Source organism: Panthera tigris, chromosome A3 (genome assembly GCF_018350195.1).
Source record: "Panthera tigris isolate Pti1 chromosome A3, P.tigris_Pti1_mat1.1, whole genome shotgun sequence".
NCBI lineage: Eukaryota > Metazoa > Chordata > Mammalia > Carnivora > Felidae > Panthera > Panthera tigris.
Window position 1 is genome coordinate 56963203 of NC_056662.1, and position 25660 is coordinate 56988862.

General features: G+C 39.6%; 1 protein-coding gene across 1 annotated transcript in view; it reads right to left on the bottom strand.

Annotated features, from left to right (window-relative positions):
• Positions 1–7953: 7953 nt before the first annotated feature.
• Positions 7954–25660, bottom strand: part of TMEM182 (transmembrane protein 182) — a 52616-nt gene continuing 34909 nt past the window's right edge. Inside the window, exons 4-5 of the mRNA XM_007097772.3 lie at positions 25260–25397; positions 7954–10171 (exon numbers count right to left, since the gene is read on the bottom strand). Of these exons, the coding sequence (XP_007097834.1) occupies positions 9951–10171; positions 25260–25397 (359 nt within the window). The 3' untranslated portion in view covers positions 7954–9950. The remainder of the gene's footprint in view (positions 10172–25259; positions 25398–25660) is intronic.

Genomic DNA, 25660 nt, shown 5'->3' on the forward strand with positions numbered 1-25660 from the left:
GATCTGCGCTTTAAATAGCTGCCAAATAGCCATGTGGTGGCTGGCGGCAGGCTACGTGTTGCAAAGAGAGCGATCTGTTTCAAAGCGAAGCCGCATAACGAGGGGACGGGTAAAGCTGATGTGCGGGAGAGCAGTGTTTCATTATCTTTCTGTTTTCCTTTCATATTTATTTAAATGTATTCCCCATTTTGAAAGGGCACTAATTCAGTTTGGACTCTTTGGGTGGGGGAGAGGGGTCGGCCAACCACATATGGAAACCCACCCAAGTAATTTTGTGCTGACTCCTCTTCTTTGGTGGTCTGTTTTCTCTGAAGGGAACATAATAGCACTATTGTCGCTCCTTCCCCCAAGTTTTTCTGGCTCTCATCACACTCCTGGGAAATATTATATAAGCAGAGGCAATGAAATGGAAGATGTCCCTGAGGTGAATTTAGGAATAAGTTGGGGGGGGGGGGGGGATGTGTCTACTGATCTTTGAAAACTGAAAAGAAATCCGGGATCAGAAATTGTAGAAACATGGTAAGTCAAAACTATAATAATAACAATAACAGCAAGAGTGGGTAACATTTATTAAGCACCTGCTCTGTGACAGATGCTGTTCTAACTGCCTTCCACAAGTATTTTACTGTCCTTACTTTGAGGCTGAGGAGACTGAGGCCTAGAGAAGTCTGTAATTGCTCAAGATCATGCTGCTATAGTGGAACTCAGATTTTTTTTTTAATTTTTAAGCTTTATTTATTTTCGAGAGAGAGAGAGAGAGAGAGAGAGGGAGAGAATGTGAGTGGGGGATAAACAGAGAGAGAGAGATACAGAATCCAAAGCAGGCTCCAGGCTCTGAGCTGTCAGAACAGAGCCCAACGTAGGGCTCAAACCTATGAACTGTGAGATCATGACCTGATCTGAAGTCAGACACTTAACTGACTGAGCCACCCAAGCGCCCCTGGAACTCAGATTCTAACCCTGGCCATCTCTCTCTGTCTCTCCAGAGCCCTCTCGCTTAACTGGAAGGCCTCCATTCCCAATACCCTAACTGGCCTTGAGTGGGAACTCTGTTAAACAAAGTCAGCAGCATACCGGACGTTGCACTGGGGGTTTTGCCTAATTATATTGCTTGGAGAAAAATGGAGAGTCTCAGTATCTGAGGGCACACAGATAGGTTTTAGACTCAGAATCCCACTGTCTTTCCCCTGTCAGATAGTTAGGTGCCCTCTCCAACACTGTGAGCAAAGGCTTTCAATAATAAAAACGGGAAGCCATTTCTGTAAGACAATATCTGCTTTCTACATAGCGGACTTTCTATTTTGTCCCCAGAGTGGCATATGCCATTAAAGTGGCCTCAGACTCCTATTGCCTCATTCCAGATTCTAGGTCACTAAGGTCATTGAGCATGTCACGGGGACCCTGACATTCTGTACCATCCCATTTAATGATTGAAGTCCAAAGACTACATCAAAGGGTATGGTCCGTGGAGGATTTTAAAGTAGGTCACTTTGTGCAATTTGCTTTTCCATTCATGCAACTAACCCAACACACGTCTATTCACAGACATCTTTCTGTTTTTATTAAAATATGTTCAAAAACATTTCCCATCCACTTTATGGAGAAGCCAGTTGGTATTACAGAAAGAGCATGGAGATTCAAACACCTTAAACCACATCTCCAACCCTCCCTAGCTGTGTAGCATTGGGCAAGTTATATACCCTTTCTGTTTTAGTTCCTTCAGTGCCCCAGTGGAACACGGATAATGTATGAAAAGCTACTGGTACATAGGAAGTGCTCAAAAAATCAGAGTAATTGCCATTTTTAATCTTGTCATCATTCTCATTTGGTGGAAATTTAGAGAATATCTTTATTTTCCTAATACGATTTTCAATTGTCCACAAGTATTTAATTCACAATAACCTAGGTGGATGGTCACTATTATTCCTCCATTTTAAACTGTGTCCATATAGAGAACAAAGAGCAAAGTGACTCCAAAACCAGTGGCTCTCTAAAGTTAAAGACTTGAACACAGGCTGGGTTGGCATGCTTTTGAGCTGTGCTGGCTTGGCTGTCATTGAAAGAATGTAGTAATCTTTACTTAAAGACACAAATATGTTCAAGCTATAGCATTAAGTAAAAAACTAAGTTTACAAAACTTTATTCTCTATGACCTCCTTCTGGCTACCTATTAAAACTATTTACACCACTTGACTCTAGTGGTGGAATTATGGGCGAAATTTGTGTCTTTCTTTCTGCTTGTTTATACTTTCTGAATTGTCTAATGAATATGTATTACTCTTGTAAAGAAGAACAGCTTGGAGAATTAAAAGATTTCTTTAATGTCTGTTTTTTCTGGGTTTTTTTCTTCCTGTCCTATTGTGTCTGTGAATAGGCAGTGACAGACCTTAGAAACTGTATTTTTCTGAAAGCTTGATAGGTTGTGAAATTGTAAGCTTTGGGATTCACCATTTTATGATTAAGATAACAACATTATACAACAATCAGATTAATTTGGAAAATCTTGCTATCTATAAAAAATCATGTGGACCGATAAAAGTATTAGAAATCATAAACTGTATTGGGGTGCCTACATGGCTCAGTCGATTGAGAGTCTGACTCTTGGTTTCGGCTCAGATCATGATCCCAGGGCCCTGGGATCAAGCCCCACATCTGGCTTTGCACTGAGCGTGGAACTTGCTTAGGATTTTCTCTCTCTGTCTCTGTCTCTCTCTGTCTCTGTCTCTCTCTGTCTCTGTCTCTCTCTCTCTCTCTCTCCCCTGCTCACACTTTCTCTCTCTCTCTACAAAAAATAAAATAAAACATGAAGAAATCATAAACTGTATTGATAATACTATTGACCACTCAAAAACTACAGTATCTATAGGTATAAGATGCAGCCCCTATTTCTCGGAGCTTGAGAGGTTTTACTGCTTGTGCTAGTGGTCAGTCAGGCCAATTACAGAAGAGTAAAACCAAATTATATACTCACTTTATTTTTTTTTAATGTTTATTTATTTTTGAGATGGAAAGACAGAGCGTGAGCAGGGGAGGGGCAGAGAGAGATAGAGACACAGAATCTGAAGCAGGCTTCAGGCTCTGAGCTGTCAGCACAGCCTGACGCAGGGCTTGGACTCACAGACTATGAGATCATGACCTGAGCCAAACAGACATCCAACCGACTGAGCCACCCAGGCATCCCTCTATGCTCCCTTTAAAAAATAAACTCTGATTTTACTACTGATGAATTAAGAAACACAAGAATGTCTTAGAATCCAAACTGAGTCAGTTTTAAAAATCCTCTTTCTGATCATTTATCAACTGTCTTTCACATACTATACTTTTTGTTTTATTTTGGGTATTTTCCCAGATCAGAAACGGACAACCTAAAACAAATAATGCAGAACCCAGATCCAGGGTTCTAGTGTAGTATCCGGAATGTGTTTTGATTATCCTTAAAACAGGAGGCCAAGGTTTTCCATCACACCAATGGATGGATTTCTGACAGTCACCAGGATTCTTCTAGACTGGAATAAAACTAATGCCATCAGATATGAACAAGAAATCTCCTTCTCAAATACTTATCTAGAGAAACAAGTCAGGGAGCATTTAACTTCATGAGCATGATGGAATCTTCTGGATAGTCAGCAACATCCTGACACACTCAGTCTATTCCTACTCAAAATTTTAACAGATCTATATTTATGCTGTGTTTACTCCCTGGGGCTTGATTCATATCTTGGCTGATAAGCAGTGAAGGGTATTACATTTGACCTATACAAGGTGATTTGCTCAACTTTCTGCAACCCCGATGCCTAACGTTGGAACTAGTGCTTGGTAAATGTACAATAGGAATTTTGTTTGTATTTGTGGGGGTTTTTTTGGGGGGGAGGTGTTGGTTGGTTGGTTTTACCAACTGTAACATAGTGAGTGCTTTCTCCATTCTGGGCATCCTTAAATATATGACCCCTTTAAGGGGAGGCAGGTGCACTGTCCCTCCACATGTACATCAGCATGCCCCATGACCCCACCCCCACCCCCATCATGGTCCTTCCCCCACACCATCACCCTCTTCTCTGGACAGAATGACTTTCAAAAGAGGCAAACTCGCTCTCATTTTCCCAGGTCTTAAGAATGCTTTCTCTGGACCTCACACTCCCTTCTCTCCAATTCCATGACCCTTTGCCCTCCTTGAAGATAGACAGTCTTTTTCTAGAAGCGGCCCAGCATGCATTCTCCACATGCTCATCTCTCAGTGACTCCCCACACCAATCAGATCCAGCTTCTGTCCCCACCACTATGCCAAGATTTCTGTCATCATTGTCACAATCTCCAAGCTTCCACGGCCAGAGGCTCCCTTTCTTTCCCTGTCACAGCCATCTTGCCAACAGTGTTGGGAAAGTACAAAACTTAGTCCCTTCTCAAAACATTCTCCCCACTGGCCTTCCCAAACCTATCAACCCTTCTATATCTCTTTCTGGCCTCTCTTCAGGCTCCACCTTCTCTTCACCCTATAAATGCTGGGTTCGCCAGCGCAAAGAGAGTTCCTCTCTCTAGCCATCCTCCCTCGCAGCCTCATCCTTCCCATGCTTTTCAGTGTGGTGACTTCCAGATGTGAGTCTCCAGCTCAGACTGCTCACAATTACTCTTTGCTGAATAAACGAGTAAATATTTTAGATGAAGCTACTGAGTGAAAGTAAAGTGGAATAAGTTTTCAAAGTATAAGTTTAAAATCCAGGATTGGAATGCCGGTCTTCAGACACAGATTTAAAACTTTTGCCACCACACCAGAGGTGTGACCTGAGTCACCAGAGGATCTTCCCTACAGGTGACTCAGATAAGGAGTTCATGAGACACCCAGTTGGCTTAACCTTCTGTAAGGGCATTCAAAAAATGTATCAACCAAGGCATGCTGCTTTAGAAAGGAACTCTTTTACTTGGCAAAACTTATTAGTGTTACATAAATATTCACTAGTGGTTATCAATTGCTAGATATCAGTTGTTAGAAGGTGTTCAAAGACAAGGGCATTGCCATTAGGCATCCATTGGGTCAGACACGACCAATCCATTGCACATGCATCGTCACATACGCCCTGGATCCAAGGAAGAGAGGCTATGGGAGCACTCACTGAGTCTCCCCTTTATCCCCCACTCACCCCTGGGACAGGCTTGCAACAGCATAAAAATAAAATAAGCCCCCACTTCGGCAAGCCTTATGAGACTGACAGACATTTGCAGAAGTATGTATGCACATATGAGAGAAACGTAGGCATTTATTATGTACATATATATATTATAGATGTATAAAATATTTCATAAACATACATGTATTATGCATCTATGTGTATGTACGTTCAGACCTGTCTATTGACAAATGTATATGCAGCGTTATCCAAATCCATATTTACACATGCATACATAACACATATATGCAGAAATAAAACCATACATAGGTTCATGGGTGTATGTTTACAAAACACACACATATAGGTTAATCCAGCTTTCTGTTTGACGTCTCTCCAGGAATTTACACAAACCCATAAAATTCTTGAGGAAAAAGTTCTTGCATTGGGGCGGAGTGAAGACAATATATCAGTACTTCATATAGTGTCTGTATATGCCACACAAAAATATAAGGCAACAAGCATTGTTCCTTATATATCACTCTTATTATTATTCTTTTTAAAGGTATATTGTTCAAATACCTATTTGTTTAGATGGTTTGCAGTGACGACACAATCTGTAAGCATTGGTGAATTTTTTTTTAACAGTGGCAGTCTCTTTTTAGAATAAATGGACAAAGAAATGCTAAGGAAAAAAACCCAATTGCCACACAAAGGGGGAGCTATCTACATTTTCAGTGAATTATGTCACAATAACTCGTAGACTCCCAGAAGAATGAGACTATTAAAATGTTTGCTGTGTATGTATTTATTTTATTCCAGTGAGCCTTCTCTCCCCTACATTATCTACATAATACTTGGGATCAATACAGGATGCCAATTACCCCAAGCACACTTATTTCATAAGAACAATTGAGACTATTCCTATCATTTGTGCAAACAAGAAAAATTATTACTTGAAGAATTCAAAATCATTCTAATGTGTTTACTTACAGATAGATGTCTTATAAATAGAATCGACTGGTTAGACATAATATATGATTCTCTATATCCTAAGGCGTATCATTTTAGAAAGTTCAACCCGCCAACTGCCCCTTCAATTGTTCACAGCCATGGGGACACACCTGTGAGACAAATGACCCCTGAGAAGCCAGAGTTGGACTCTTAGTACTCCTCCGCTGTCATTTCAGACTTGTCCTCTCTAATACTTCCCACCCTCACACACTGGTCCAGGCTGATCTCAACGTTCCCAAAGACAGAGGTCCTAGCACTTGCCTTCATGGAGCTAGCTCAGAAACTCTAAGCTCTAGTAGGACCTTTGTTCTTTCTTTCCTCTTATCCTGCCAACCAGGTTAAGTGTGCCAGCTTGCTTTATGCTTATTATAATATGTATGACGTTTAATATTTCCTCACCTTCCTTGGTTTTTAACATCTAATACACTGTCTTCCTAAGTTTTTGTTGGAATTTCTGTACCTACTCTGGGTCATCGCCGAGGAAATGTCTCTATGTATTTAATTCTTTAGGACAATCAACAAAAAATGTAGTTTCTATTTCATCTCTTTTGTATGAGCCTCTTCACTCCTGGTGGCCTTTCACCAAAATCAAATTGGGGAACTATCCTCTTACTCGATATATTTCTTTCCATGTAAGCCCAGTACTACGGGTCTTTCTCCACAATGCTACTTTCTTACAGATGTATGTACAGCTTATGTTTACTGGCACCTCATATCTGTCTAATCCTTATGACATTCTAAGCCTCTTTGTAAGCTTAATCTGGTTGCTTTTCATGAAAATATAAGTCAAATTATGTACTGAACTGAAGAGACCATCATCAATTGAGTAAAACAGTTAAAGTGGTACTCAGGGACATATTACTGTCCCCCGAGAGAAACAGATTTGTAAAATTTTGCTTATCTCAATTATATTGATTTCCATCACTCACTTTATCTCTTTGTATCCAAATTTATAATTCTGGGTAGACACACACACACACACACACACACACACACACTTATGTGCTGATGATAGATACACAGATAACTACCAAATGCTGACACCTCATCCACCATGCACCTTTCTAAGTGGCTTTAATATTCAACTTCAATAAATACATTTCATATATTAGTCAAAACAGTGACTAAATGGCCAGGAATAGCACACCTAGTAGCATTTTTTTAAGTCGTACCCTCCACCCTCAAACTGAACACCATCATTCAGCTTCTCTGCACAGTTTTTCCAGCCAGTTCCAGTGCATGTACCACCTGCTGCCCGACCAAACTGAACCCCCAGAGCAAATACAGTATGGAAAGACAACAGCTTTCCCCAAGTCCAAGGGCGTGAGGAACTGCCCTCTTACTTCACTCCTTCCAGGATGGCACCAAAAAGACATCTCATTTGTTACACTGAAACTTTATGATGCAAAATCAACACACTTACAAAGGGTTTTGACATATTATTTGGAGGCTTCTGAAAATTAATCAGTACACCGAATAGAAGCAAACACACTATCCCAAATCACACATGAGGCTGTTACGAGAATGTACTGCATATTTCTGCTATTTTAAAGTATATTTTACATATAGACACAGCACACAGAACTCACCTTCCTTCCTTCCGCAGATTGCTGGTAAGTAGATGGGGAAATGCATCTGAATTAATGTGATTGATGCATTACAACTATGAAATACTTCCAAAGTGTGTATCTGTGTAAAAGTGTCATACACATCAGATATTCAGCCAATTGCCTTGTGATAAATATATGGTAGCCGCATAAGTGTATTAGAAAACGAGGATAACCATCTGAAATTTATAAATATTCAAACCTTTACTGAAAGCAGCTTGTATGTGAAATTTAAATGACATATAATACACTAGAAAAAAGGCTCCATTCCAAAGTTCTACAAAAAGGAATTGTATTTACAGATGACATGAACTAATCAAATACATCTAGCATCGTCTGGAAAACTTAATGGCATGCCATAACTTAATATCACAGCAAATATGCATAACAGAACCCATAATTATTTTTCTAATAATCAAGCCAAAAGCAAAGTAAACGGAGCAATATAAAAATGAAAACAGAAAAAGACAAAGGCAAGGATCACAAAAAACATTTATGATATAACTCAGATGGCTTGAGAAACCAGTTAAACCCCTGAAGCTTTTTTTTTTGTCTTGTATTCTTGTGTTTGGTTTTTATTGCATGCGAATCCTGTCACTAAACATTAAAATGCCCTCATGATTCTGCAGATACCTCAGATGGTGGCGATCCCTCCAGAAATCCCTCCCACTGAAACAGGTTAACGGAAAGGATAGATGTATAAGAAGACAGGCGATCTCTCCATCAGGGGAACCGAGGAATGGAAAGCAATAGCCCCTCTATCCCACAGCATCTTCTCGGCGGTCACTCTTAACTTGTCTCTGAGTCCTGCCTTAGGTATTCACAAGGGCCGCAGAGCAAAATGCTGTGTCCAGAACAAAGCTCTCATACCACACAGGTTCTCTGTTCCCTCACCAACACCAAACTGCTCCTTGGTGGAGGTTTCCAAGATGCAAATGCAACGTGGGCTTCTCAGATGGATTTGATTTCAATGAAAATTAGTGCCAAACAAACATCTTTGATATGCAAAACATCTACATGTCTACACTAGCAAGTAAGAAAGAATTATTCACCAACCAGCACAAAGTTTTCTTCCAGGAGGTTAAAGGAAATAGCAGATCTGTAAATGTTAAAATACCTATTGTAAAGATGAAGGAACTGAGAGACAATAATTAAGGGAATCAAATTATCAGAAGAACTACAACCTAGAAAATCTTGGGGAAAGTTACTATTTCATGGTCTTTAATACAGCAAGGCTATTATTTCATGTGGAAATATTTTGAAAGTTTATAGCTAGTGCATATTAAAAGCACATTTCATCGATAAATTTTCACATGCTGAACATATTAGCCTATAATTTTAAATAGGAATTTTAAAATATCAAACAGAACTCTGAACTAAGCTAAGGTGCTTGGTTGTTACATATTTTCAGCCATGTTACATATAATTAATCCACTGAGCTCGTGAAAACCCAGTCTGCATCATATGTAATTTGGCAGTGCAGATTTGCCACTTTTAAACATAGTTTAAGGTTTATGCAAGCATGCACAATTAAGTAACCTAAGTGATTAAGTAAGTAACCAAACCACTGTTGGGGAGAATGTGGAATAAGCACACATTCTCAGTCTGGTTGTGGCCCATTTCAGCCGATGTGTTTAACTGATAGCACACTGCTATCTATTTTTAAGGCATAAATAATTGGCTCACAGGAGTCAGTGAATGTGTATGGGGATACGCATGTGTGTGGAGAAGAAATGGAGTAAGTTCTCTGACAACATTTGTATTCCGTTCTTAATTATTCTCCAAAGATTTTTTTTTTAATAGCAGCAGAAGTGAACGCCAAGAAGGAAGCTTTCAATCAAAGCTTCACTGGCCCAGGTGGTGGTGTTATGCCATTAACAGGCCTTTGTAACCTGTGTGAGCTTTAACAGGTGCAATGAAAGGGAGGCCCATGTTACCTGCTCCTTACAGAACTAGGTTCTTGATAGCACCTATGTGAGATGGACACATGTGGCTGTTGGGAAAGACTCTAGGACCTTCCTATTAGGGGAAGTCACAAGTAAAATATAAAAGTGAACTTCAAATAGCAACTAAATAGCTCACCAACTAATTCTATGCTGGGATCACCAAAACAAAATGAAAAAAAAAATTCTCTCTTCTAAAACCTCTCAAGAAAACATGGGTGGCAACAGTTTAATTAGTGATGTATCTGAATCTGCTCAAGAAAACATGGGAGGCAACTGTTTGATTAGTGATGTATCTGAATATGCCGTCCAATAACTAGAAATAGTAATCCTGCTAGCAAAGAAAAAAATATCCCCGCTGGGGCCAGAAAAAATGACCAGCCATAGAGAACAGAAGGGGTGAACTCCAAGCAGTCTCTCATTTTCATGTTTTTGTAGCCTTCCATGTCAGCCACTGCCTGGACCCAGATGACATACAGCATCACCACCAGGGAAAACAGGATGCCTGGGAAGGACAAAACGAAAGACCTTTAGGCTTTATGAAGATGTTTTCCCAAGAACGCTAACCGATCATTTGCCTGATGATATGTCTCTAAAAATAGCATCCTAGCCAAGTCACCTACTTTGTGTCAGACTTTTTATTTATGTGTCTTATATGCACATTGTCTATCTTTAATTTTCAAAGCATTGAGATGAGAGCTATGGCAACATAAGAACAATGGCAACAGCTGTCATGCATTTACTGAGTACTTACTGTATGCCAGGCTCTGTATTAGGCGTTTGTGAACATAAGAGTCAAAGATCCTGCCTGGTGGAATTTCTTCTAACATTTCATATCTGTACTGTATGTCTGGTTTGGGGTGAGCACCGTAATATATTATTTATTGCAGTATACAATAAACTGGTAAAAATAGGTACCATTAACCCTCGGTTTTAACTAGCAGTTTTCAGAGCTGATTTTCAGCTCAGGTCTTTCCGACTGTTGTTATGTTATTATAACACAGCTGACTGGTGCTACGGGTAATTGTGTCCATGAAAACAGAAGCTGAAGTGAGTACCAGACAAGAACGGAGATGAAAGCACTGGACTAATGTAAAAGAATATACATGATTCTTTCGAATTGAAATACATACGGTAAGATGGATCACGGCATAAAGGAAACATTGCCTGGAAAAAGTTCAGTGGACTATAAAACCACAGGTTTAAGAGCAAGAGCCTTACCAAACAAAAGAAAGGAAGTAAAAAGAATGTGGGGATGTGGGGAGGGAGCAATATGACAGGAGAGCTTCACGGATGCTAAAATTTGAGAACACCACAAAGCATATACTTTTCCATGTGGCAGCTACTGAAAAAAAAAAACAGAAGGGAGCAGCACTTCTGAGCTGCAGACCCAGGTGAGTCAGCTGGCTGACTCACTCACTAGTGACAGATCCGGAGCAGGACGCAGCCTGAAGGATTCAAATCTGTCCCTAAGCAAAATATACTTGAGGTCATTTGCTAGCTGTTCAAAAGTTCAATCCAAACCTGTCAAGGACCTATTAGCTTTTGAATTAAGGAACAGAAGCATCAGGCATCAAATCTCCATATTCTAATTGCCAGTCAGTCTGAAAGGTAAACATAACCCTGGGACTGAGAGCAGAGATGGTGGCATATTGGTAGGACACAGTAGCTTTTAGGAGCCTAGCCATTAATCACCCTTCCCCAGTTGATTGTGCTCCTAGAGTATTTAGGATGCCCTTTCTCTCTTGGGCCATCAATTGCATAAAGAATCTTGAGAAGCACTCACAAAAGAAGAAGGGCTCATAAATATGCCGAGGTGAGTCTCAAACTTTCTCATAATCGTGATACAAAGTACAGAGCAATGAAGAATCAACATAGATGCTTCACTAATAGGAAACATCCTTCACACTGTGGTCTGTAATGTAAATGCAAATACGGCAGCACAGAAGAGTGCAATTTAACCACCGAACAACAGCGATGTCAGAGAGAAATAGTAAAGTCATAGCCGGCGAGCAAACTCCTCGCAAAGCCGTACCTCAGATGTTGACAACAATATGGCAAGGCCATGTGTTGTCGAGCAACTCTGTGCATTTCAATACATTTTCCTGCAAATATATAGACACCGTTCTCTCCTAATGTAAAAGTTTGGCTTAGTTATTTGCATACCATTTGCCTTATGCAAACACACTGCAAACCTTTGTTATTATTTGCGGATATGTTTCTTTATCTCTCTTCCGTCATATGAATCTCTTGTGCTTTCAGGTATTTTTATTAAAAAAAAAAAAAGAAAACTGCCTTTGTAAAAAACTAGAAGCCTTACTTGTATATCCTTTCAAAAGTTACAAAACTCATTACTGAATTTAGAGTATTCAAAAAAACACATTGCAGGTAATCATGTGGAGATTTTTTATAAGGAAGAATTAACTTATACTTAAAATATACTTAAATATTAAAAAATATACTTAAAAACTGCTATTATTCAAGAGCATTTGCATCCTGAAAGCAATGAAAATAGGCATTTCTATCACTGCAGTCTTTAACTTGTTCACCAACTGAGGATACTGTCCATTTAATTCATATCATACCAGTTTATAATTATATCTTCCCATGGGGTAAGACAGAGTTTCCTTACCTATTAAATTGCCACTGTTTTATACCAGTGTGTGTATGTTTGCATGTATACACTTGCACATGGAGACAGAGACAGACAGAAAGAAAATGAACTAACAGACATTGAAAAGTAAGAATTTATGATGGGGAGTCTGCGTGAGACATCTGGCCAACAGAGGAATCAGGAGACTGTTACATAGAGGTACACTGATGAAACAAATAAATATATTGAGGTTAGTTGGAACCATGTTCTTCACCGCCTGAAAGGGGAGTTACAAATTTGGAAAGGGGGAAAGTTAGAATAAACTCTATTCTATTTGTTTGGAGTTAAATATATCAGTGTGAATTTATGGCTCTAGGTAGATAGACAGATAGATGATGGATAGATAGATAATAGATAGAGAAGTAAAAGTGTGTGTGTGTGTGTGTGTGTGTGTGTGTGTGTGTGTGTGTGTGTTAAAATATACCCGTGTGTATATGCCTACATATATTACCTGGTTCTTTTCCCTGAGAGGGTCTGAGAGCAGTAACACCCCAGTAGCATGGAACATACCAAGTATCCAGATCTTCGCTTCTAAATATCAGACCCAAGCATCTCAAAGAAATAGTTGTATCCAGGCTGGGACAGAAAGTACCAGGTAAGTCAGGAACATCAGATGTGCTCAAGGAATTGTGGCAGTGTTTCAGAAGTGAGCTTCAGGGACTTCCCCAGACAGTTCTGAGGCAATCTGACTATCAAACAACAAATGATAATGGTACATTATACCTCACTGAATAAAATAGAAATCTGAGCCCACAGTGATATAAATAAATGAATAAATAAATTAGCAGGGAGACGGGAAAGCTTTTCCTTACAGAATGCTAACTTATAAATGTAGAAGGAATAGTTGAGTTAGAAATCGCCATTTGGCAATCATTTAAGTAATAATTCAGGCAAGAGACAAAAATGGATGCTAAAACTAGTAAATGAAATGTAGATGAGAAATAAATATTTACACAGGCTCAAAGTCTCTTCCCACAAGACACTTATCAATCTGTAAAGGGGAAAACAGTAATTTTATACTGAAGAAACCTAGCAAATATCACCTTATTCAAATGATCAAAGTGAACATCACCAGTGGCATGACATATTCATGTCACTAACCACCTTGTCAGACACAATGAGAACAGCATAGCATCACTGCTGCGATGCAGCCAAAAATGAAGAGCCTAAATCTAGCCGTAGGAAAACATCAGACACGCCAACTCAGGAACACTGTAGAAAATCACAGGCCTGTACTCTTGTAGAGTCAAAGTCATGAAGATCTACCTAGGATTTATTCTGGTCTGATGGAGATTCGAATGACACAACTACTAAATGCAAAGCATGTTCCAGGACTGGATCCTTTTGCTGTGAAAGACATTATTGAGATGGTTAGTGAAACGTGAATGGAGTCTCTGGGTGAAGAGACTTTCAAGTTCAATGTAAATGTGAAAATATTTCAAAACAAAAACCAAAATGAACGAATAAAAAAAAGTATAGTGGGAATCTGTGGCTATGCGTGTTAGAAAGAGCATATATATGCTCTATATATATGGGGGAATGGGAGGAGGGTATGTGTGTTCATATACGTAGCAAGATACATCTTCTTTCTGCAACTTTATTTGTGACTATTACTGAACAGTAGTATTACTGATCCGGTTCACCTACCAAGTGGAGAGTCTCATCTGGGAGAATACTAACAGCAAAATACTATGGAAAAATCTTAATTATTATCCCGTGATATCTTAAAGGACTCTCATTCATGAAAATATAACTAATAACTGTCTTGAGCAACAAGTGATTTGCATTTCAAGCTCACCTGCCACTATGATTTTAGCAGAAATAGAAAATATTGCTAGTATTTAGGTAATAATTTACTTCTAAAATTAAGTTAGATTTAAGTTTGGTCATATTTTGAAAGCATGATTTATTTCCAATTAAATTTAAAAATACCTAGTTTTTGGAAGACCAACAAAAATTCATAAAAGAGCTCACTGGAGGCATAATCAAAGTAAGGTACCAAAACCCATGAAGATTTGTGATAATAAAATCATGGACAAATAAGTCACAAGAACCTGTTGGTTCCCTTATTAATTAGCAGTGTGAGGAAGAGCCATTAAACTTATGATTTCACACGCATTCTCTTACGAAGTTGAAAACTTTTCCTTCTAAATATCAAATTCAGGGAATCTGGGTGGCTCAGTCAGTTAAGCATCCAACTTGATTTTGGCTCAGGTCATGAACTCATGGTTCATGGCTTCGAGCTCCACATGGGGCTCTGTGCTGACAGCATGGAGTCTGCTTGGGATTCTCTTTCTCTCTCTCTCTCTCTCTCTCTCTCTCTCTCTCTCTCTCTCTCTCCTGTCTCTCTACCCCTCCCCTGCTCTCTCTCTCTCGCTCTCTCTCTCTAAAAAATAAACAAACATTAAAAAAATTAAAAAATATCAAAAATTCAATTTGGAAAGAATTTTCTCTGAAACAAAAGTCACATAAAATTTAGTCACAAATGGCCATCAGGAACACAATTGCTAATGATTAACAATATGGAAATGATCACAATGTGGAAAAAAAAAATACAAAAGAATTTTCCCCAACACCAAGTCACAGACTGAAAAATAAAATTACATGTCCTCAATATTTCATAGAAAAAAGTATGGAAAAATAAGACATACTATGAAGATTTTATATACTATCTTATAAAAAACAAATTTAAAAATGTAGTCCTAGGGAAAAGTTAGCCACAAGAATGGAAACTCTTCAAAAAGACAGGCAAATGTCAAACCCCTATATCCTTGCCTAGAAATAGACATATTTGTATTAAAAAACAAAAGCCTTTTGGAGTTACTGAAAAACTATAAGCTTGATCTTTAACTGCTTAGATGTAACTGAACTGCCTTGAAATGTGTTTTAAAACTTCTTTTTTTAATGTTTATTTATTTTTGAGAGAGACAGAGACAGAATGCGAGTGGGGAGGGGCAGAGAGAGAGGGAGACACAGAATCTGAAACAGGCTCCAGGCTCTGAGCTGTCAGCACAGAGCCCGATGCGGGGCTTGAGCTCACGAACTGTGAGATCATGACCTGAGCAGAAGTCGGACGCTCAACCGGCTGAGCCACCCACGCACCCCTTGAAATGTGTTTTAACAACTTGAATCACAAGCAGCTATTGGTCACTTGGGAAAGAATCATAAACTCAAGATGCTTCCATTGGCCTCTCTGTGTCATGCTCCCACACAAATTCAGTGGCAACTCATTTCAGCTTTCATTGGGCATTGAAAATGTCACAGAATTCCGTAGTCAAAAAAATGCATTATGTAGAAAGCTGAAGTGAACAGTAAATTAGAATTAGAAAAAAAATTGCCTTTTCTCTACCTGGAGGATGCATGTATTCTAGAGACAGGGCAATATTCAGCAAGGGAATCTACACAGAACTACAAAGTAAGCTTCAAAACATTTTAGGATGGGGTGCTCAGTGGCTAAGTCAGTTAAGTGTCTGATTCAGCTCATGTCATGGTCTCATGGTTCGTGGGTTCAAGCGCCGCATCGGGCTCTGTGCTGACAGCTTGAAGCCTGCTTTGGATTCTGTGTCTCCCTCTCTCTCTGCGTACAACCCCCCAACCCCTATTGTTCTCTGTCTCTCCCTCTCTATCAAAAATAAACATTAAAAAAAAATTTAGGATGATAGCTTCAGCTTGCTTCTTGCATCTATTTTCAGAAGATGAAAATGAGGTCTGCAATAGTCAACTGCCACAAGGTCAAAGTAGCCTGTGGCATAACACAAACGGCCACCCTGATACACCCTGATAGCAGGTATAACACAGTAGGCTGAAGACATTCAAAAGACATTCTACAATATAGAGAAAATATTCCAAGGAGCTGGTGGGAGATGAGGTTACTTTTCTAGGTGGAGTTCCCTGGAGGGCAGAGAGAGGGTTCATGCTAATGACAGAAATGAAGAAAAAATCTGGAGTGTGGGTAAGAGTACAAAGGATAGCATGGCAACTGTGGATCTGACATGCCCAGAAGAAAGAACAAAAATGAAACAAAAAGCAATGTATTTACTGTCATTTTCTAAAAGGAAACACAGCAATTAATCAAGAAATACATAACGAATGCCTTCTTTGTTCTGCATAGGGACACGGAGAAGCATGACTGACAAAGTCCCCAAAAGGGGCTTTTGCAGAAGATTCATAAACAGTTTTCATACAAACATGTTTTAACTTATCCCATACTCATATTTGAAAGTATTATATTAAGCCCCAATGGTTTGAAGTTTGTTCCAATGTGTAAAAAGCATTCCAGGCTCATTGTTTCTCTTTCTCATTTTTTTTTAAAACCGAGGTATAATTCAGATAGAGAAAAATGTACAAATTTTAAGTGTATGGTTTGATGAGCTTTGATAAATGTAAACATCAGTGTAGCCACAGTCCATTGAAAACAGAACATATTCATCACTGTCACTACAGAAAGGTTCTTCACGCCTCCTCACACCCTCACCCAAAGCATCTATCACTATAGCAGAGTTTTGCCCTCAGAACTCCATAGGAATGAAAGCATGACCGCATGCAGTTTTTGTCTCTGGCTGTTCATACTCAACATGATGACTGAGAATTCACCCACATTGTACATGTGCTAGCCATTCCCAGCTTTTTACTGCTGAGCACTGTCCCATTGTAGGAACAGACCACATTTTACTCATCCATTTATCTATGGGTGACCACTTGGGTTCTTTCTAGGTCTTGGGGATAATGAATTAAGCCACCACTATGAATATTTTGGTTTGCGATGCTCCAACTCAAACATAGAATCTTGAAGTGATGGCTACATCTCCTTAGACAAATGGCTTTGTCCCTTCCCTTTCATTATCTGGCCTCATGTTTTTATTCACTCAACCAAACCGATACAATGTCTATCAGATTTCCCAAATATTTATTACTTTCTTAGATTGGCATGATCATCATAGGCATTAAACATTCTGCGTATCCGATAGTCTGTTCTCTCTCGAGAAAGAGTTATTGATACAGAACGATCATGAGGGTTTATCCATCCATACAAGTCATTAGGGATTTCACCCGGAAAGCGGTTTTCGCTTAACTCCACGGAAGTATTTACTCACAGTCACACTCACTAAGCAGCAAGCGGCTGAACAGCACAGGCCTGGATTCTGACTGCCCTGGTTTAAACCTGACCTCAAAGGTACACAGGTTAGAAAGCTTCACACTTTCCCAGCTGAGCAACCTTGACAAAGTTCTGTACTTGTCTCTGTCTCAGGGTCTTTGCTGGTAAAATAGAGATGGTGCCAGTGCCTCCCACAGAGAGCAGTCATGGAGAATGAATGGAAGTAAAACACTTAGCAAGGTGTCTGGAACAGGACAAGCATATAACAGGCATGGGCTAGTTTGGTTATTATCATTGTTTTTATTGAGCTTTGGCATGAGCTCCTGCTAACAGCTAGCAAATATTATTCTCTGAAATCTTTTAAGGCATCAGAGCTTCTCATATGACTGGGCTATTTCAGGACTGGCCAAGAGGCAAGAAGATAAACTGCCATGGTGCCTTCCAGTTCTGAGATTTCAGAAGTGAGGGAGTGCCCATGTCTTATTAGAATGCTCCACCAGGTGGCACCAGTCACCCCGCAGGCCCATTGCTGAATATTTCAGAAAGGGTAACAGGTGAATCCAGACTTATGCTCACTTCTATATATTAAGGACATTTTCTTTTTCTTTTTTTTTTCCCTTTTTAAAAAATTTTATTTATTTATTTTTTAGTTTACATCCAAGTTAGCTAGCATACAGTGCAATAATGATTTCAGTAGTAGATTCCAGTGATTTATCCCCTATGTATAACACCCAGTGCTCATCCCAACAAGTGTCTTCCTTAATTCCCCTTACCCATTTAGCCCATCCCCCCACCCAAAACCCCTCCAGCAGCCCTGAGTTTGTTCTCTTATTTAAGAGTCTCTTATGTTTTGCCCCTTCCTTTTTTTATATATTAATATCTTTTGCTTCCCTTCTATATATTAAGGACATTTTCTGCTTTAAGTATCCAGTGAGCAAACTTCTTGTCCCTCCCCAACAGCACTTTAGTTATAGAAATCTCTACGACAGACTCTTAGCATATGTCAATCTGGTCATTTGGAGGAGTCTGTATCTAATGTGCTTCTCTTTCCTACAAGTAAGTATAAAGGGGGGAAAAGGCCTCAGAAAATACCTAAAAATTTTACTAAAAAAGGTAATACGCCTTTTTCATGCACTACTAGTTATTCTGAGCAACGTGACTATTTGGGGGAAGGATGTTGAACAAAACAGAATATTTGGAAAGAAACTGAGTCCCTCCTAGCTAAATTAATAACAGATGTTAATGATACACATACTTTAAAAAAGGAGAATGAAGTGATGGAAACTCATTCTGCCTTCCCACCATACCAAAATCTAACCCCACACCAGAGATGCCATTTGTAAACAGGAAAGGATCTTGTCACCCTACACATCTGAAAATTCCCTCTTGGTGTGATTAATTATACTCCCAAAATACAATGACGTATGAGTAAAAGCATTCATCTGCCAGGCTGTAGCTCTAGTTCTCAGAAGGAACCACACAGATGCATTTTTAAAAGGTTATGGAGAGCATTTATTCATGTTTGCAATCCAAGGTTTTCCAGAAAGTCCCAGTAACACTATTACTGAACTGAGCTCTCATACCCTAGGTTTATCTGGGCAGTAGCGGGACCATCACCCTGGAAGTCTCCAACGAGGACACACATACACACCAAGCTCAGGGTGGAGACTCAGGAGCATAAGAGCTCTCTTCCTCACACTCCTCGTCCCTTCCCAGCCTTCAGGTGGCTGGGGTGGTGGAGATTCGCAGACCTGGGTCTCACTCATCCCTTCTGAACTCTCCTCTGGGGACCTGCCCCTTCACTCCAGCATCATATACCTACCACAGTGGTGCCCTGTTCGAAACTGAGCCAGGACACGTCTGGTCCTAACAGCCTGTTACACACATTCCAACTGATAAGGCCACGTGGGAAAAAATAAACTTTCAAAGAAGTATCCAAGAAAGAAAAGTAATAAGTTTTTAAAGTATTCTTGTAAATAAAAATTCTTCAGAGTTCTTTCCTATGTAGTATCGACAAAGGTTGACTTATTCCAGCACTTGACGTTTACATGAAATGTCATAGAGAGGATATTTAAAATTCCACATCAAAATTTGAAGGGAGGCCTTCCCACATTATAATAGTATCAGTATCCAAAACAATACTTTCCCTGAACAAATTCCCAAATATTACAACTGAAGGCACAAATCCAGAGGACAAGGCAAGTACTTCTAGAAAGTTGTCACAGCAAGTACGAAGCAGGTACTTAGAAAGCAGATCTCATGTACTAAGCATTTTTACTGAGCAAAAGAGAAATCCAAGCTGTCATTCTGTATTTCATAAAAATCAGAGACACTAATTCTACTATAAGAAGTATATCTGGCTGATGTATCAGTATCCTACAGTTTTCATTAGTCCCCCCTTCCTTTCCTCCTCCACTCGCCTCCAACAAAACACAGCTATGAATAAAATGTTAAGTCCTGGACTTTGGTAAAATATTCTGTTCCCCACTGGGAGGTCATGTTTGTGATCCTCTCCTAAGAGCCTACCTCTGGTACACTAGGAAAGACCCAGAAGCTCTAGAAAAGCCATTCTGGCAAGCATTTGCCGGTCTTCCAGGTCTGTTAGGCTAACACAGAGGCCCCTTTGCTTGTCCAGGGTTAAGTGGCTGTTTATAGCCTGGATCTCTCACTATATAGACATGGAGACAGCAGGTGCAAGCAGGGAGATGCGTATGCCTGTAAGTTTAGAGCGCCTGCCTCTAGACCGTCAGCAATTCTTCCCTAATCCCTTCCTGCCCATGGTCTTCTGTTTCCTCCACATACTCTTCTCTTGCTCTGCTTTATCTGGAGGAAGACGTGAGAAGCAAGGAATGACACTGAGTACTTCCTGGAAGCCACGTGTTCACTGTCAGCCAAAAAAAAAAAAAAAAAAAAAGAGAGAGAGAGAGAGAGAGAGAACATCTGAAATATGCCCCTTGGCTTTATGACCTATTTTTTCTAGGATTCAGGTGAAAAAGTATCTTGTAGTTTGTAACCATGACATCTATCTTATCTCATATAGAAATACATGTGCTTAACTGATGAGCTACTACAAATTCCATTGACCTTTTGAAAGAAAAAGGAAAACAAACCACAAATCCGATTTAACTCTGATTCAGTATTTTATGTTGTATTTTGGATTCTGAATTTTATATTCCCTTCATATCCGCTCACCTTTCTTATGCTACTTTTTAAAAAGGGTTCACATCACTACGCTTTTAGAAAGCACTGCCCTCCAGATCTGAAGGGAGCAGGGATGAGCTGTGGAGGGATGTGCTTCAGGCGGTTTATCCCACGTGGCAGAGGATTTATACAATTCACCCCAACTCACTCAGTTTGTATCCCTGGTGACCAGTAATAGCTTGGGCAACAGCTGTCTAGGTAAATCTGTGGTCACAGAATGGGGTGGGAGTCAAACCACTACTTTGCCTCCAGGGGACTAATTGTTCCAAAGGGCCAATTACACTGCAGAGGTACCATTTACTTCCATTAATACATCCTGGGTCTACTAAAACAAAGGCTGCTATATTCCTGACTTCTAAGAGGTCCCCGTAGTCTCACCAGCCTGAGGGTCCCACAAGGGATTTAGTCAAGATTCAGAAGCTTTTCAGGCACCTCTACCCAGGAGGGACTCAGTCTAGCTCTACAATCAGCAGAAAAACATACTCTCACTTTGTCACTCAGGAAGAGGTGATTTCAATTTTTACAAAGTAAAAATCTTTGTACCCTAATATGCTGCTAAGATGCTGATCTCTACATTTTATGGCTTATCACCCAATGTCAGTGTCCCCAAACTTCCAGACCATGTCATTATTCTTTCCTGTTCACTTAGAAGTCTTACTCAGGCACAACAATTCCTGTATTGATATCACTTTGCCCAGGCACTAGGAATATTCTGTGGTATAATAATTTCCTCCATATAACCTAAATGTTTTGTAATGCGATGCCTACCCATTCTAACTTCTCCTGGATCTTTCCTATAACCTCCAGTATCACAGGGTTAGAAGAAGACCAGTGTCAGCCCCCTTTGGATCTGAAAGTTCTCTGGGAGCCAACATTAAAATAAATTTCAGCACTTGTTTAGACATTGTAGCGTGTATGATTAGACTCACTGAAACAGGTTCTGTAATATAGCAATCCTGACAATTACCATGCACTTGGTTCATACCCGAACCTCCTTGGGGAGCACATGGCCAGAGACTGCCTGAAGAGGAATCTGCCCAGCTGCAAGGAGTGGCCACATATGTCCTCTAAGTTTTGCTCTGAGCCTGTTGACAGAGCAAGAAGAATACCATGGACCCCACTCCTTACTCACACCGACAACTGCGACATCAGCATGACTCAGCTATGCATGGAATGCCCCAAAGCAATCTTCTTGCTAATGCCAAGGAGTCTTTCTACATGCACACACAGCCAGCAATGGCCATTTGGAATTTGGGTATCCCCTGTCCTAAAGTCATCTGTCCAAATAGAGAGAGTGTGCAATCTTGTTTGTGGCATTGATAAAGCTGCCACGGCAACCCTGGGCCCAAGCTGCACCTGTCACTAACTGCCCAGCAGAGCACAGAGCATTGGCACAGGCCAGCATGGGAGATTCAGGCAACGAATGATGAGGCCCATAAAAAAAAAAAAAAACAAAGAGATTGTATAATACCAGATGCATGGAATGAGATCTCTTCATTTTGAAAATATAAAATCTGACCAAAGAAAGCATTATAAATTCAATTCTGTTAAATTCAGCAGATGATTATATGCATGGGTCCATATTAAATGTGGTACACAAAAATCCGGCTGGCCCCAAAACCTAGTGTTTAGTACATATTTTCCTAGTGTTCCTATAGCATAGCATGTAAGTTTCCATCTTCAGCTTTGAAAGGATAACTTGCTTATTAACATCACCTGAGAATGTCAATAATAGACAATTAAAAGGTTTTACAAATTCTTCTATCAAAGTACTCAAGCTTCAGGATAATTTATTAGCCCCATAACTGCCTTAACAAAATTGTGCTTCATTGTGGAAATTGCCACTGAACCATAAACTTTAGTTATTCCTGGGAACATCATTTTTTCTGCCCGAGCTAATAAAATGAACAGTAATATTTTGTCCCATCCAACAGAATATCTCTCTGTGTTTTGGGGAAACAAATAGCCATATATAAACACTAAAGAATTCTGCCCTGAAGAAAATTAAAAGTCAAATTTGAAAGGACGTGTCCTCATAATTGTCCAGTTCAGTTGCTTTCAGAATGGGTCCCAGAATACCATGGGCACCTCTCAATTCCTAGGGGCTATTGCATGAAGACTTGGCAAGGAGGACCTCAGCCCCATACCCACATACAGCAAAGATTCATTGAAAAGAGAAAACCCACTGGTCATAAGCATAGGAGTATATATCAAATGCTTTACCTTCCTATAGAGTTCTCAGCCAAATATAATTCTCTGAATATACTATTTTCTTGTACAATTTAAAAATGACCAACTTTTTCTTTTTCAAAAGCACTAACACACACAGAGACACATAATTCTTCGATCAGACTAAACCAAGGATCAGAGCACTTCTGAGTATAAAGCAACTATGCTATCCATAATATGTACTAAACTAACGCTATTACAGTTAACCCTTGAACAATGTAGCATTAGGAGCACTGACCTTATGCGCAGTTGAAAATCTGCCTATATCTTTTAACTCCCCCAAATTTATCTGCAGTTGAAAATTTGCCTATAACTTTTAACTCCCCTAAACTTAATGACTAATAGCCTACTCGACCAGAAGTTTTACTGATAACAGTCGATTAACACATACTTTGTATATGTATTACATATCGTATTCTTACAACAAAGTAAGCTAAGAATAGAAAATGTCACTAATAAAAACATGAGGAAGAAAAAATACATTTATAGAACTGTACTGTATTTATCAAAAAAAGAAATCTGTGTGTAAGTGGACCCAAACAGTTCAAACTATATTGTTCAAGGGTCAACTGTACATAGTTCCCTTATTGGAAAAGATTAAAAAAGAAAAGCAAGGAATGAGAAGAAACAAATATTTACAAACTCTAGCAGACAGCTGCTATTTCTGGGAAGACCATGGAAAAATATAAACCTTCACTAGACCTTTGAATGAAGCAAAGGTAGAATGTGGTTTTCCCTCCCTCCTTGAGGGAGAAAAAAAAATTTTGGCTCATAAAATGGTCAGTTTTAAGATATATAAGGGGTTTAGTCTTACGGAATTATGAATGAAGGAAAGGACATTATAAGTTATGAGACTGAAATGGACCGACACAAAAGGCCACACATTGTCTGAATCCATTTATATGAAATTTCCAGAGGAGGCAAACCCACAGAGACAGAAAGTAGATGATTGTTTACTCAGGGCCAGAAGGAGAAAAAGATGGGAGATGATGAGGTCTCTTTGTGAGGTGATAAAATATTCTGGAATCAGAGAGTGGTAATATTTGCACAACTCTGGAAACATATTTAAAAACACTGCATTGTATACCTTAAAAATTTTTTAATGTTTATTTATTTTTGACAGAGAGAGAGAGAAAGAGAGAGAGAGAGAGAGAGAGAGCATGAATAGGGGAGGGGCAGAGAGAGAGGGAGACACAGAATCTGAAACAGGCTCCAGGCTCCGAGCTGTCAGCACAGAGCCGACCTGGGGCTCAGACTCACGGACCACGAGATCATGACCTGAACTGAAGTCGAATGCTCAACCGACTGAGCTACCCAGGAGCCCTGCATTGTTTATTTTATAAAGGTAAATTTTGTGAAGAAATCCAGGCCCTTGGAAACAAGGTCCTTGAAAAAACAGTGAGGAAAAGAATTGAATATAAGACAAAAGAATGACAGAATGGGTTAAATAGGACTCTGATTTGATGGGTTTTTTTCTTTTTTCTTTTCTTTTTTTTTTTTTTTTTGAGGTCTTTGAATGGAGGATCCATATCTGATTATTCTTGTTTTTATTCCCTCTACAGAATTAAGTACAATATTATGTAAAAAGCGTGCTCAAAGGAACTGTGAATTGACCATCAATTAAATGATGAGGGAACACATGATGAGCTGTCTCTGAAATGATTTAGAGACAACAAAGCTATCCATCCTGTTTCTTTACTGTCATTACCATTTCTATAGAAACACTCTGTCCTTCTTATCTGACATTATAGTATAGCTTAGTCATGTGCAATTTGGTCTTACTATAGTGAAGTTTGTCTAATTTTCTAGAACTGTTATCTTTACAAATCACCTGTGCACTTATGTTTTCGGATTAGACTTCTGGCTTTTACTTCCCAATTAAATGAAAAAGATGGAACATTCACAAGACACACCTAGTCGATTATTTTTCTATTTGTGCTATGATCACCATAAGCAGGCATTAAAAACACTAGTTGTAAAGCCGACTAAAACAAACGCAGGTTTTGCCAGGGAGAGAATGTGTTTCGCTAATGCCCATGAACCACAGTTAAGAAAACTGAATGGGGACATTGTAGAAAGAGATGTTTTTTACCTGTGATGCCGGTTTGTAATATCATCAGGAGGTTATCTCTTTTAAGATCACCCAGAAAAGTTCACCCACATCCTGATATTACAGATACGACCCCATTTTACAGAGAGAGTAAACAGGTTAACTTCCCTTCTAGTGCCCTCTTAATACAATATGGATACAGTGAGGAAAGGCTGTGGAGCATGTAGCAAGCGCTCAAGAAATACTGTATATAAATATCATTGTATTACCACTACTAGAAGCCTGAAATCTGAAACTAGAAAAGGAGAATATGAAGATATGGAGGAAACCCATGGCTGGAATCACACCCTTTGCCCAGTGCGTACCTGCAGCAATGTACCCGCCTCCGCCGGCTTTATAGAGAACATGGCTCGCAAAGGGGGCTGCACAGATGATCAGAAAGCTTGCAGTCACCACGGCGACGACCCCCAGAAGCATCAGGACTGCCCAGAAACCACGGTAAACTGGAGACCCGGGGGTGGGGTGAAGGAGAAAAGAAAAACAAACTTAGATTGTGAACACCGCTTAGATTGTACCAGGCAGTTTCTTTTCTCTTTATTGTTCTGATTTCAGCCATAGCACGGATGGGCACAATCCCAAACCACAGATCCTGAATTACAATCCAAGGGAAACCTTACTAGATAACTCCATACTCAATGATATCAACCTTCAATCAACTCGTGCTCGGTGTTTGCACCGCACACATGCTCAGTATATTCTAGGAGCT